Source organism: Pelophylax lessonae, assembly GCF_965119305.1.
Source record: "Pelophylax lessonae genome assembly, chromosome: 3".
Lineage (NCBI taxonomy): Eukaryota > Metazoa > Chordata > Amphibia > Anura > Ranidae > Pelophylax > Pelophylax lessonae.
In genome coordinates, this window is record NC_138770.1 from 300,244,711 (window position 1) to 300,260,496 (window position 15,786).

The following is a 15,786-nucleotide window of genomic DNA, read 5'->3' on the forward strand; positions in this document are numbered from 1 at the left end:
TTCATTTTAAACAGAACAATGTAAGATTTCTGTGTAACAGCTTTTTTTATGTGATTTATAATGTGTGGCATGTGGCTATCAGCCATCTGTATGGAATTTATTTTGAAAAGCATATCTTATTAGTAACAAGTATAGATATGCACATCTGGGAATGAGCTTGTAAAAATCTCAACTTTCGATATCATGTATTAGCAACTTGTAGATGGACTGATCTGATTATCTGTGTGCCTGATTGTTGAATGGTATTTGAACATCATGTGAATCATGGTTTGGAATATACCACTTAAAGTGAACTGCATATTTTATTTTGTCTGTTTCAGATAGTGTAGATAATGGTTAAAAACCCTATAACAGGTTTCCGAAAGTGCAGCTCTTTGCTTTGTCTTTATCTGGCCCTTGGGGGATTATTCCTCCCACTGATATGAGACACTATTCTACAAAATGACATCAACAATAGGGCACCATTGGTCCCACTGACACCACCAATAGGGCACAATTTGTCCCACTGACACCAACGATGGGGCACTATGGATACAAACAATGGAGCACTATTCCTTCCCCTAATACCAAATGTGGTGATGTTTCCTCCAACTGATGCCAGTCATATTTCCACCTCCACTGGGCACAGTTCGGCCCCCTTAAAGTCTAAAGCTGGGTTCACACTGCAGACAAATGCGGCTGACAGCAGGGGTCCGAAGCACATTTGTTCTCCATTTCAAGGATCGAATCAGGCCTAAATTTTTGGCTCGATTCAGACCTGAAACCAGAGCCAAAAACGCACAAGACCTTTGTGCAATTTGCTCCTCAGCAGCTCCAGAGATGTATGAACCTGCTCCATTGAGAGCCGGTCACAATCTCCTGTAATGTGAATTGGATGCAGGGAAACTCACATCCAATTCGCACTAGTATGAACCCAGCCTGGACCTTTTTTTTAAACAAATTGTAGACAACTGCTCTATAAGGTTATTTTTGCTGCCTTTGTCCTGCTGGGGAGATTTCCCTTCACTTCATGTACTGGAGAGGCAGAACAATATGAGAGAAAATCTCTCCAAAGTAATTGGAATTCCCATCTGAGAACAAAAAGGATCTCCATTAGTCAGAGCTAGAAGAACATGAAGAAGGATATAACGTTTTCCTAATCTAACCAAAACATTAAAAAAACATGCCTGACTTTCTAACTGTATGGTAGGCTGTAGGTTTACTACATTTCAGGCTCTATCATGTCTTGCAAGATTGCCAAGAGAGTGCTCTGAAGGTTGTATGTTACAAGTGAGAGTGCTATGAGAGCAATGCTTAAAGTGGTTGTAAATGCAGAGGACCAGTTCACACCATAGAGATGCAGTCCAGATGCATTCCTGATGCTTTTCTGCATACATGTTTTTTGGCACATTTTTAATGCATTCCAGTGCATTTTTGAGGCTTTTTTTTAGTGCGTTTTTGATCTGTTCCAGTGCATTTTTCCCCTCTTTTTTTCTGCACCTTAAATGAGGACATGTGTGCTCCAGTGCATTTTTGGTGCGTTTAGTTGCGTTCTGGTGCATTTTTGATGCGTTTTGCCGAGTTCCAGTACAATTCAGTGCAGAAAAAATGTAGCATGCTCTACTTTTTTTTTTTTCTGGAACTGGAATGAACTGGAACTGACTGCACTAGTGTGAACTATGCCATTGAAAACCAAATAATCTACTATCCATAAATTTTTGATGTAGAAAAAAAAGCGCACTGGACTGCATGTGATGTTAACTGGCCCAGAAGGCTTTTTTTTACCTTCATACACTCTATACATGAAGATAAAAAAACTTCTGAGTGCAGCTCCCACCAAAAGCCCCCACTTATACTCACCTGAGCCTGATCCCAATCCAGCGATGTGCATTAGAGCAGCAGCTCCCCCAGGTCTCTTCCTTCTCATAGGCTGAGACACAGCTTGGCTGAGACAAAGCAGTGTGAGCCATTGGCTCCTGTTGCTGTCAATCATAGCCAGTGCGGAGGGGTCGGGAGCAGGGTCGATCCACTCTGTATGACTTTTATAGATACACAGAGGCAGCAAGCACGCATGAGTACCCCCCCGCAGCTTGCTATGGGGGTATTAATGGGGGTGGGGTGCCAGAAGCGCCAGTGGGGGGACCCAAGAAGAGGAGGATCAGGGCTGCTCTGTGCAAAACCATTGCAAAAAAAACCCAAAAACCTTTAGAACCACTTTAAAGTAGTATTAAACACTCAGTTTATATGAAATTGCATTCCAAGCATTGACTGGAACATGTCACCATATCATTTTTGCTCTGTGTATGCCAAAAAACAATGTACCCTACCGTTCACTGCCACTGGCTCCAGGTCCTGTAGTGCAGCACTTGCCCCAAGGACTGGTTCACACCAGATACTTTAAGGTGCATCTTTAAAACTCATCCAGAGAGCAGAAATTGTGATGTGAACAGGCCATGAATGATTTCCAGAGTGCACATGGACTAGGGACCGTGCAGGCTCCAGCTACTGCCAATCACTCACAGGAAGGAGGGAAAGGGGAGTAGTTTGCTACCAGCATTTATATCTCGTATGAACGCAGAACTAATGATAGTGTCAACTGGGAGTGTGCATGTATGAATGGCTCCATGGGTCTCCCCTAAATAGTGGACAACAGGACCAAGCTCATTATGCATAGAAAACAAGAGAGATAAAAAAAAAGTAGCAGCAAAATAGCATCTGAAACAACGTAAAGTGTTTGTAAACAATCAGCTTATAAAACAACCCATTCAGTTTAAAATAGTAATGAAAGGCAAACATGTTTGTATAGATATAAAAAAAAAACATTTTAAATACCTTTTTTCCCCTTTTTTATTAGTGATCACATTCCCTCTGTTCTCAGCTGCATAAGAACTTGGGTAGGAGAAGCAACAACACACTGATCTTCCCAGTGAAAGGCTGTGGAGAGAGGGGGGGGGGGGCATGTTAGGACAAGTCTGATCATTGGAGGAGAGCACACTGAGATCCCAGCACAGCTAGAGAACTAACCACGGTTATCTCTCCTGCCTAGTGTGGTCAGTTTGTAACAGGAAAGCAGAGGAGCTGGCAGGAACACCAGGGATTTCACATAAAGAAAGCAATACAAAGATAACAGGATACATTTTTAGGCAGCAGGCACATATCAGGATCAGGAATTTCAAATCCTGGAGTAACAAACACTTTAAGCTTTATTATCACTTTAACCTGAGAGTGCTGAGGGCTGCAGCTACTAGAATGACTGCTTACTACCAGAGAGAGTGCCGCATCTACTAGACAGAGTGCTAATAGAGCAGTGCTCTACCCAAAAGTGCTGCATCTACTGGAGAGATTGCTATAAGAGCATTGCTTTATCTGAGAGTGCTGCACCTATAGGAGGGATTGCTACAAGAGTAGTGCTGTACCTGAGAGTGCTCAGTGCTGCATCTATTAGAGAAAGTGCTATGAGCACAGGGCTTTACCTGCGAGTGGTGTTTTTACTAGAGAGAGTGCTATGAGAGTAGTGCTTTACCCGAGAATGCTGCAGCTACTAGAGATAGTTCTATAAGAGCAATGTTTTACCTGATCTAGCACTCTATCTAGTACATACAGCACTCATAGGTAAAACATTGCTCTTATTGCACTCTTCCTAGTAGATCAGCACTATGAGACCAGTGCTTTACCTGAGAGTGTTGCATCTACTAGAAAGAGTGCTATAACAGCAATGGTTTACCTGATATTGCTGCATCTACTAAAGAGAGTGCTTTACCTGAGAGTGGTGCATCTACTAGAAAGAGAGTGCTATGAGAGCAGTGCTTTACCTAAGATTGGTGTATCTACTAGAGAGGGTGCTACGGGGGCAGTGCTTTACCTGAGAGTGCTATGAAAACAGTGCTTTACTTGACAGTGCTGCATCTAGAGAGAATGCTTTACCTGAGAGTGGTGCATCTACTAGAGAGAGAGTGCTATGAGAGCAGTGCTTTACCTAAGCTTGGTGTATCTACCAGAGAGAGTGATAGGAGCGCAGTGCTTTACCTGAGAGTGGTGCATCTACTAGACAGCATGCTATGAGAGCAATGCTTTACCTAAGAGTGGTGTATATACTAGACAGTGTGCCATGAGAGCTGTGATTGACCTGAGAGTGCCATGAAAGGAGTGCTTTACTTGAGATCTACTAGAAAGAGTGCTAGGAGAGCAGCACTTTACCAGAGGGTGCTGCATCTACTAGAGAGAGTGCTATGGGAGCAGTGCTTTATCTGAAAGTGGTGAATCTACTAGAGAGAGTGCAATAAAACCAGTACTTTACCGGAGAGCAGTGCAGCTACTAGATGAAAGGCTATGAGAATGTTGTACGCAGTGTTTTACCTGAGAGTGGTGCCGCTGCTAGAGAGAGTTGCAAAAGAGAAATTAGAGAAAGAAGCAGCAAAATAGCATGTGAAATAAGCTTTAATATAACTTTAACCTGGGAGTGCAGAGGGTTGTAGTTACTAGGATGAGTGCTATGAGAGCGGCGTTTTACCTGAGAGTGCTGCATATACTGCAGAGAGTGCTATGAGAGCAGTGCTTTAACTAATATTGATGCAACTACTAGAAAGAGTGCTATGAGAGTAGTGCTTTACCTGAAAGTGTTGCAACTAATAGAGAGTGTGCTATGAGAGCAGTGCTTTACCGGAGAGCGTTGCAGCTACTAGAGAGTGTGCTATGAGAGCAGTGCTTTACCGGAGAGTGTTGCAGCTACTAGAGAGTGTGCTATGAGAGCAGTGCTTTACCGGAGAACGTTGCAGCTACTAGAGAGTGTGCTATGAGAGCAGTGCTTTACTGGAGAGCATTGCAGCTACTAGAGAGTGTGCTATGAGAGCAGTGCTTTACCGGAGAGCGTTGCAGCTACTAGAAAGTGTGCTATGAGAGCAGTGCTTTACCGGAGAGCGTTGCAGCTGCTAGAGAGTGTACTATGAGAGCAGTGCTTTACCGGAGAGCGTTGCAGCTGCTAGAGAGTGTACTATGAGAGCAGTGCTTTACCGGAGAGCGTCGCAGCTACTAGAGAGTGTACTATAAGAGCAGTACTTCACTGGAGAGTGTTACAGCTACTAGAGAGTGTGCTATGAGAGCATTGCTTTACCGGATAGCGTTGAAGCTACTAGAGAGTGTACTATGAGAGAAGTGCTTTACCGGAGAGCGTTGCAGCTACTAGAGAGTGTGCTATGAGAGCAGCGCTTTACTGAAGAGTGTTGCAGCTACTAGAGAGTGTTCTATGAGAGCAGTGCTTTACTGGAGAGTGGTGCAGCTACTAGAGAGAGTGCTATGAGAGCAGTGCTTTACTGGAGAGTGGTGCAGCTACTAGAGAGTGTGCTATGAGAGCAGTGCTTTACTGGAGAGTGGTGCAGCTACTAGAGAGAGTGCTATGAGAGCAGTGCTTTACTGGAGAGTGGTGCAGCTACTAGAGAGTGGGCTATGAGAGCAGGGCCTTCCTGGAGAGCGTTGCAGCTACTAGAGTGTGTGCTATGAGAGCAGTGCTTTACCAGAGGGTGTTGCAGCTACTAGAGAGAGTACTATAAGAGCAGTGCTTTACTGGAGAGTGTTGCAGCTACAAGAGAGTGTGCTATGAGAGCAGTGCTTTACTGGAGAGTGGTGCAGCTACTAGAGAGTGTACTATGAGAGCAGTGCTTTACTGGAGAGTGGTGCAGCTACTAGAGAGTGTACTATAAGAGCAGTGCTTTACTGGAGAGTGTTGCAGCTACTAGAGAGTGTACTGTGAGAGCAGTGCTTTACCGGAGAGTGGTGCAGCTACTAGAGAGTGTACTATAAGAGCAGTGCTTTACTGGAGAGTGTTGCAGCTACTAGAGAGTGTACTATGAGAGCAGTGCTTTACTGGAGAGTGGTGCAGCTAGTAGAGAGTGTACTATGAGAGCAGTGCTTTATTGGAGAGTGGTGCAGCTACTAGAGAGAGTACTATGAGAGCAGTGCTTTACTGGAGAGTGATGCAGGTACTAGAGAGTGTGCTATGAGAGCAGTGCTTTACCGAAAAGCATTGCAGCTACTAGAGAGTGTACTATGAGAGCAGTGCTTTACTGGAGAGTGGTGCAGCTACTAGAGAGTGTGCTATGAGAGCAGTGCTTTACTGGAGAGCGTTGCAGCTACTAGAGAGTGTACTATGAGAGCAGTGCTTTACTGGAGAGTGGTGCAGGTACTAGAGAGTGTGCTATGAGAGCAGTGCTTTACCGAAAAGCATTGCAGCTACTAGAGAGTGTACTATGAGAGCAGTGCTTTACTGGAGAGTGGTGCAGCTACTAGAGAGTGTGCTATGAGAGCAGTGCTTTACTGGAGAGCGTTGCAGCTACTAGAGAGTGTACTATGAGAGCAGTGCTTTACTGGAGAGTGGTGCAGGTACTAGAGAGTGTGCTATGAGAGCAGTGCTTTACCGAAAAGCATTGCAGCTACTAGAGAGTGTACTATGAGAGCAGTGCTTTACTGGAGAGTGGTGCAGCTACTAGAGAGTGTACTATGAGAGCAGTGCTTTACTGGAGAGTGGTGCAGCTACTAGAGAGTGTACTATGAGAGCAGTGCTTTACTGGAGAGTGGTGCAGGTACTAGAGAGTGTGCTATGAGAGCAGTGCTTTACCGAAAAGCATTGCAGCTACTAGAGAGTGTACTATGAGAGCAGTGCTTTACTGGAGAGTGGTGCAGCTACTAGAGAGTGTGCTATGAGAGCAGTGCTTTACTGGAGAGCGTTGCAGCTACTAGAGAGTGTACTATGAGAGCAGTGCTTTACTGGAGAGTGGTGCAGGTACTAGAGAGTGTGCTATGAGAGCAGTGCTTTACCGAAAAGCATTGCAGCTACTAGAGAGTGTACTATGAGAGCAGTGCTTTACTGGAGAGTGGTGCAGCTACTAGAGAGTGTACTATGAGAGCAGTGCTTTACTGGAGAGTGGTGCAGCTACTAGAGAGTGTACTATGAGAGCAGTGCTTTACTGGAGAGTGGTGCAGCTACTAGAGAGTGTACTATGAGAGCAGTGCTTTACTGGAGAGTGGTGCAGCTACTAGAGAGTGTACTATGAGAGCAGTGCTTTACTGGAGAGTGGTGCAGCTACTAGAGAGTGTACTATGAGAGCAGTGCTTTACTGGAGAGTGGTGCAGCTACTTGAGAGCAGTGCTATAGCTGAGAGAGTGCACATTTTCGGAGAGGGTACTATGATTACTGATTTTTTTTTTTTATCTGAGAGTGCTATGTATGCACCAAGTTACTAAGGGGATTGTTATGTTGTCAGAGAAAATACCTTTTTTTAGAGACATGCTTTAATCATGAACGGTGCCAGTTGAAACCAAGCAACATATTAAAAGACACATGTTTTTTTTTGTTTGTTTTTTTATACTGAACAGGTTTATTTTATTCCAATAATTGCTCTTTCACCTTGGTGTAATGATTATTACCATCACACAACTACTATCACATGTCTGTGTCCCAGCCATCCCCCTAGTAAATCTTTGCACACTGCCCAGAAATTGCACATATGGAAGCCTTTAGTAAGCTGTAGTACTGAGCCAGCTATACAATTACTCTGTAGAGGTCACTAGTTCTTTCACTGCAAACTGCCTGTATACCACACTCTAATGGGTGAAAAATAGGCTGCTAATAATCAAGACAAAATGTTTCAGGGCCAGTCTGTTTTATGACCCTGACAATATTCGCAAATTGGTTTACTGCTCTGTGTGACTCCATGAGACTTGGTACTGATGATTTTGAGATGGATTACTCCTATAAAAGTAAAAGATTGTCAGATAGCTAAGAACTTCTTGTAGACAAGCTCTGCAAGGCATTAGCACAGTGTGTGGACTATGGAAATGTTATGTTTTGCTTTTGGTAATGTACCTTAAAAGCTGGGAAGTTTCTCCCCAAATTAGCAAGCAAAAAGTTTTCTCATTGGAGGATTTTTTTTTTCTGAAGACAAAGAGACATGCATTAAGATGAATAGCTTTTATGTGGCTATATGTTCTTTGCCAAGTCATTGAATTTCTATTAACAGAAAGGATGAACTAGCAGATTTATGAGCAATGATTTTGAGCCGTGGGCAACTTCTGACAATAGACTGAATTTCCTTATGTAAGGTCATGGCATAAAATAAAGAAAAAATGTATAATTAGCATCCAGTTAAGTTCATTTTAATTATATATTTTTTTTCCTGCATGTAAAGATCACTATATCCAGATCTTAGTTTGTGAGCACGAATGCATAAGAGAGCTATCCACACGTCCAGGACGCCTATCACCTATTGAGAACTTCCTTCCCTTACATTATGACTTCCTGCAATTCAGCTACTACAGAGGTAATATTGCTTTTAATCAAATTCTACTTTTGGTGTCTTCAAGCTTTTTACAAGTTTTATGTCCTTTTTGAATTATGCACTAAATATTTAAAATATATGTTCTATCGGGTTGAGGTCAGAACTCTGCGGAGGCCAGTCAAGTTCCTTTACCCCAAACTCGTTCATCCACATCTTTGGACCTTGCTTTGTGCACTGGTGTGCAGTCATATTGAAACAGAAAGGGCCATTTGAACAACACAGTTCCTGCTAGTGATAATAATTTATTATACACTGTCTGAACTGCTGCTGCCCTGTACACAAAGCAGGTCAGGGTGGTTGGTGGGTGGGTAGCTGGCTAGCTCCGAGATGATGACTCAGTCGTCCACTCTCTGCATCCACCAATCTCACTGGTTGTCCCCCACAGCAGGGATGTGTGGCTCCGCCTCTCAGCTGAATTCCCCAGGTGGAGAGATGGCCCTTAGCGCCTGTTTACTGCCATCATCCCCACAGCTAAATTAACGCATTTTGATCCTGGCCAGCACCTGACTCCTCTCTTATAGCCGCATCCACCACCGTCAAGGATCCATTACTTCACTGCCTCCTTGGTGCATATATGTCATCCATTCTGCATTACAAGCTGTGGGAACCTCCAGGGACAGACTGAGCCTCTCATGCCCCCCCCCTCACCCCAGGCCTCCGGGCAGTGCCCGAATGCTCAGTCTGCCACCGGTCATCCTCAAACTGTTACCACAAAGTTGAGAGCATGAAATTGTCAAAAATGTATTGGCATGCTCACACCTTAAGAACTTATTTCACTGGAACTAAGGGGTCAAGCCCAACTCCTAAATAATAACCCCACACCATAATCCCTCCTCCACCAAATGATTTGGATCAGTGCACAAAGTAAGGTCAATAAAGACATGGAAAAGCGAGTTTAGGGGGGAGGAACATGACTGGCCTGCACAGTCCTGACCTCAACCGGATAGAACACCTTTGGGATGAATTAAAGCGCAGTCTGTGAGCCAAGGCTTTTCTCCAACATCAGTGCCTCACCTCACAATTGTGTTTCTGGAAGAATGGTCAAACATTCCCATAGACACATTCCTAAACCTTGTGGATAGCCTTCCCAGAAGAGTTGAAGCTGTTATAGCTGCAAAGGGGGGGCCAACTCAATATTGGACTCTATGGACTAAGACTAGGATGCCATTAAAGTTCATGTGTGTGTAAGGGCAGACATTCCAATACTGTTGGTTATATAATGTATCTGTAGAAGACCCCTTGTGTAGACATTAAAAAGCCCTGGAACTGCTGCCGGGTGTCCCCACCTTTGATGTGATGTCAGCAGTCCCACTAGATTTATTGCTGCAACTCAGGTGACACGCTATATTATTCCTCTTTAACCTACATAAAAGGTAGGCAGGTAAGAGAAGAGGTGGGGGAGCTGGCACAGCACAGAGAGTAATTACACACTGCCAGAAGAAGAGAAGGCTATGACATTCGGTGAAGGAGGGGGTTGTGCTAGGGAATATACTCCTATCAGAGTAGTCAAATTTTCTAGCAAGGTTATAGGCACATTGCAAGTGACTAGAAAAACATTTATGGGAAGGAAAAATACTGCAAGTAAGTACTTTATTTTTTTTTTTGTGCCTTTATCTGCAGTTTTTTAAGCTGGTAGCAGTCTCTAAGCAGGATTTTAAAAGTTGTGAATTTTAGATTTTTAGAGTTTTAGGCTACATTTAGATTTAGATGGCAGAATAGCTGCGAATAGTTTACTACTAACTGTCTGATTAGCTATGTCCAGTTTGTGCAGGGCCAAAACTCTGCAGAAATGCCAAAGTGAATGCACACTGTCTGCAACAGCAGTCTGAGGCACTTTTCTCAAGTTTCTGCTCAGATGAGCACTTACAAGCAAACAGCAGCAGCACTGGCCATTGATTTGTACAAAGTACTACTATTAGTACTTGCCCATCTGAATATAGCCTTACTTTAAAGTACAATTCTGTCCATTCTTTTTCCAGATTCAGTTGGAAAGGTAAAAATCTCTATTACGCTTTAATGGCTAAAATGGATGTTCCCTTTTTGGGATATTATTTTCTTACATTTTCTTCTAGTAGTACCTATAGTAGCCTTCTGTTGTCAGTGGGACACATCTCTCCAAGGGGAAGCTGCCAAAAATAAATAGGTCAATAGTCTTTTTCACTCTATAAAATCAAACTTATTTTTTTAGTTATTGTATTGGTCGGTCAATAAATGATTCATGCACTTTTTCTTTCTATTTAGCTATAATGTATCTTCTTTTTCATTTAGTTGGAGATCACTTGAAAGCCTTGGAATGTGCCACATCCTATCTGCTCTTCCATCCTGAAGATAAGGATGTGTTGGAAAATGTTAGCTTTTATGAGGGTCTTCTACAAGATTATTTGGATCCAACTGATGTCAAGCCCAGGAAGGTTAGCAGGAGCATCCATATTTAAAACTTCCTGAAATTTAAGTGAACAAATAAAGAATGTGTAAATTGTAAATGAAAATAACATTTAAAGTGCCCCAAAATCCAATCATAAATATATTTTTGGGGAAAAAAATATATATATGTATATATTATACAAGCTTAATGTGTTAATCGAATCTAAAAGTCATTATGAGTCTTTAATACAGCTACAACTTTCAGTAATATAATGCCTGATGATCCTATCTTGAAGGTTTTTTTTCTGGAACTTCGTGTTAGGTTGGTGAAAATCTACTGCTTGTGCTATTGCATTGTTACCCTGTCACATGGCACAACTGCTGGAATATACCAAGGGTTGTGCCAAGACACATTGGGGGCAGGGCCAGATTAACATAGGGGCTATTGGAGCTGCAGCTCCAGGCCCCTACCTTAATATAGGCCCCAGGTTGGCCATATTCACTGTTACCGCTCTTCTGTCACTTGTAAACACAGAAGTCTGGCTTCTATGCTCGCTTCCCCAGGCAGCTCCCTCAGAACCTCCCCACACAGCACGAAGGCCGGACAAGGAGGGACAGTTGCCGATGCATGGATGTGTTTATGGGCTTCAGAGACAGCATCCCATGTTGAATTAGGCATGCATGGCTGCACCCTTCCTCCTCTGGGTGCATGCCAAGGCACAGCCCTTAAGGCCCTTCAAAATCCTCAGCACCAAGCCCATGATGCTCTTAATCCGGCCCTGATTGGGGGAGATTTACTAAAACTGGTACACTCAGAATCTGGAGCAGCTGTGCGTGGAAGCCAATCAGCTGATTGGTTTCTATGCAGAACTGCACAAGATTTTGCACTCTCCAGTTTAAGTAAATATCCCCAATTGTGTAGGCATGACCCATTATTAAAAAAGCTGGTACAGAGCAATGACGTGTAGTTGACTCTGGAATATGTGTGTGTAGACTGAATAAGGCAGAAAAGGTCAATAGCCCGGGGATGTAGCAAAGGTTAAAAAAAAGGTGAACACAGTATTTTATGAAAAAAATAGCAATTGTTTATGATACTTGGTGCTTAAGAAAGCTAAATATAATCCAGGAAAGGTTTACAGCTATTTTAAAGTACAGTATATCTAAACCCCAAAAACAGTTATATATAGTGCAAATCCATTTTACCAGTCTGTATATTAAATGGCTTCATTCATTTTCTTTTAATGGCTTATTTTTCCTAATTTATAATCGGTAATCCTGCAAAATAACACCCCCTTCCCCCTGGTTGGCTATGTCACTCAGTCCACTGGATCTATAGAGGGAGCCATGGTTGTCACACTAGGTGGGTTGCAAACATGTCTGTATTTATTCATCTCTTTTAAACGGGGAATGAGGAGATTACAGAAGGAAAATAAGATTGTTTCATGCTTCCAGTTTAGCTCACAAATGGTTTTAGCCCAAAAAAGAAAACAAACGCAGTCTCCACATCTAAGTACTGGTAAACTGCAAAATATGACATTTTTATCCTTGGATTTAGTTATCATTTAACTGTGTACAGTATACGCAAAAGTTGCTGTAACCAGGTTCAGCAGTCCCAAATATCATGAATTATTTTTCTTTGATGCTCTCCTCATGTTCTTGTACATGATCAACCTTATGTACTCATTAGCTTTTTTTCAAGATTTTCAGCAACTGTTGTCTTTTGAAGGGGAACTACACAACATCTGAGCACTACAAACCACAATGCTATTTAATTAATTTTTAATATTTAAAGCAAATGTATCTACCATGTCTCCATGCTTTATTTTGCTCAAAAATCACTTTGAAAAACACCCCCCTAGCATTGCTGGCTGTGGTCATCTTGAGTAAAGGCAAATGATTTATATAGCATTTACTTCCTGGAATTCATCTGCCCTTAGCTCATGCATGCAGGCAGGAGGGTGTGCTTAGCTGAAACCCCTCCCCCCTCCTAAGGACTCCTGGGATGCATGACATCATTTGCCTAAGCCTGGAAATCAGGAAGTAACTGAAGAAATATAAAAGAACGTTTAGAACAAGTAAATGTGATATACTTTCCTGTCGATTTACTAATGCTAGCAGCATAAGGATTACAAATAATCAATGTTGATTGAGAGAATCAAATTTGCTTTAGTGCCCTTTCACACGGACGCTCCTTATGTCCGCAAATCATCCTATTTTTTTTGCAGATGATTTACGGACATAATGTAAGTCTATGGCATTGCGGATGTCAGCAGAATACCATCCGCTGACATCCGATTTTCTTCCTGTCAGTTCTGTTCCGTTTTTTTGAACTGAACAAAACCCTATTTTTGTTCAGTTCAAAAAACAGAAAGGAAGGAAAATTGGATGTCAGCGGTGTCATCCGCTGACATCCGCAAACCCCCATAGACTTACATTATGTCCGCATATCATCCGCAAACGGATGGGATGATATGCGGGCATACGGTGCGGATGACAGAAATGTGATCCGCTCCGTGGAAAAAAAAAAAAAAAAGGACCGCAGCGGAGCTCTCACACGGAGTGGCCGTGGTGTGAAAGAGCCCTTAAAGTAGAACTTTGGGCAAAACTTTTTTTTTTTCATTTAGGATAGAGTAAGGGAGGGCTATAACCCCTGTCAGATTTTTTTTTCTGCCATCTGTGTCCCATTGCAGAGATTTTCCTTCACATTTTGGAACTAGCTGTGATAGCTATTGAGTAGCAAAATACTTTGTTGCATTTACTAGGACCCTACCATAACAAAGATCACACAGGGAAAATAGTGTAAGCAATGTATTTTTAAGTGGTAAGTGCCATAGATTTTTTAATCACCCTTAGAACCTGGAAAGCTGAAGTTGGACACTGGCAGCCACCAACGCGATTTAAAAGGACACACACACTTAACCGGTTGCCGACCGCCGCATGACTATATACTGCGGCGGTCAGCCCCGGCCAGGCAGAGTGACATATGGGTACGTCACTCGCCTGTCACTGACTTGAGAGCCAATTGTGGGCGGGCGCACCCCCGCCGAGGCGCGCGCCCGCCGCGGCTCGTTCACTGACAAGTCAGTGCGTGTGACCGGTGGACCCGATGTCCGCCGGTCACACTACGATCGCTCCGGTGAAGGGAGAAAGGAGGAGCGGCTTATGTAAACAAGCCGCCCGTCATTCTCCCTGGTGTAAAAATGAAGATCAGATGGTTCTACTATGTAGGACCGTTGATCTTTGTTTTTACACCAATAGCCATGTCCCTATACAGTTAGAATCACGCCCCTAGGACACACTTAACCCCTCCCTCTCCAATACAGTTAACCCCTTCCCTGCCAGTGTCATTTTTGCAGTAACAGTGCATATGTATAGCACTGATTACTGCAGTAATGTCACTGGTAACCCCAAAAGTGTCAAAAATGTCAGTCAAGGGTCCGATCTGTCCGCCGCAATGTCGCAGTACCGAAAAAAAAATTGCAGATCGCCTCCATTACGCGTTAAAAAAAAAAACACCAAAAATGACAAAAATCTTTCCCTTTGTTAGTAAACGCGATAACTTTTGCGCAAACCTATCAAAATACGCTTTTTGCGATTTTTTTTTACCAAACATATGTAGCATAAAACAAATTGGCCGAAAATGTTAAAAAATTTTGATTTTTACATTTTTTTTGGGGAATTTCATATAAAAAAATGTGAAAAATATTGTTATTTTTGCACAATTGACGCTCTTTTTTTGTTTATAGCGCATGATCAAAAAATCGCACAGGTGATCAAATACCACCAAAAGAAAGCTCTGTTTGTGGGAAAAAAAGGACGTCAAATTCGTTTAGGTACAGCGTCGCACAAACCGCGCAATTGTCCGTTAAAGTCACGCAGTAAAAAATTGCAAAAAAACCCCTGGTCTTTTAGCAGCCAAATCCTCCGGGGCTTAAGTGGTTAAAGATCACTATATGTATTGTATTAGTCTGTTCAATTGACTGGTTTGAATATGTGTGTTTTATTTTTATTTTTTTTGTGTTGACTTCAATGGAAAATAATGTACACGTAGGCATCAATATATTTAGTTATATAAGGAAGCTTCCATGTAATAGACATGTGTTATTTTTTCCAGGAGGCCGAAGAATTTGTAAGACGTCACGGACTGGAATCAGAAATCATACACATTGCAGCACAAGGACTCGGGTTTTTATATAATGAGCCAGTAAGTGCAGAGAGATCAAAGAGTCTTTGTTTAGCAAAATATCAGTTTAGTTATTTTTATGTTTTAATATTATTATCATTATTACTTTATCCCATTATCATTATTACTTTAGAACCAGTTGTAAAAAAAAAAGACTGAAAAAAAAAATTTGGGACAGATATAAATGTCACTTTCCGGGGAAAAATGCAGTTCACCAATTATTCTAAACATGCAAGTAGTGAATTACCTTACCTAAGAAAAACCATGCAATTAGTGAATGGTCATCATCGGGATTCATATATTGTAAATTTCTGCCTTAATTGGCTTTTTTTATGCTTTTTTCTCGTGTAATATAATTAGTTTGAATGTATATTTAAAGCAAAATCCTGTTTCCTAGAACAGGAATAGATGAAAATTGTCCATTGGCGACACTTGTTTTAATTGCAACCGTCAAAGGGCTCACATACACTAGCATCACACATTGAATCACTTTTCAGAAGGCATTTGACAATTGTTGAGGAGGTTATTTCGCCTCATCACTGCCTGTTTTGACCCACAAAAATCTGCACAAACGTGCTGCAACCACGTGCATTGCATTTGATTGTGGGGTAGTTGGAGCGCAGCACCATTCAGTTGAGGATGAACTTTGTCACACTGTGGGGTGTAACGAGTGTACACCCACATTTGCTGCCTTTGCAGCTTAGGAGAGAGCAGCTGGGGGGGTTAAAAACAGCGGGACTTGTTCCCGATCATGTGACCACTGTAACAGCCGATCACAGTGGTCACATGATCAGGCAGACCTTCATGCCCCCAGGGCTTATTACCCCAGTTAAAGGGTTACCGGGGCTGGGTGTGAAGGGGCTAAAATCCACAACTCTGTTGAGTGAATTATTTTTTAGTGTTCCTAAAGAACAAACATTTACCTAATAG

At 42.4% G+C, this 15,786-nt stretch overlaps 1 protein-coding gene across 2 annotated transcripts in view; it reads left to right on the forward strand.

The window, feature by feature from the left end:
- Window positions 1-15,786, forward strand: part of P3H2 (prolyl 3-hydroxylase 2) — a 250,994-nt gene that overhangs the window by 194,792 nt on the left and 40,416 nt on the right. For both annotated transcript variants that reach the window (XM_082251184.1, XM_082251185.1), the window contains exons 4-6: window positions 8,160-8,291; window positions 10,578-10,720; window positions 14,788-14,877. In XM_082251184.1, coding sequence (XP_082107310.1) covers window positions 8,160-8,291; window positions 10,578-10,720; window positions 14,788-14,877 — 365 coding nt within the window. The remainder of the gene's footprint in view (window positions 1-8,159; window positions 8,292-10,577; window positions 10,721-14,787; window positions 14,878-15,786) is intronic.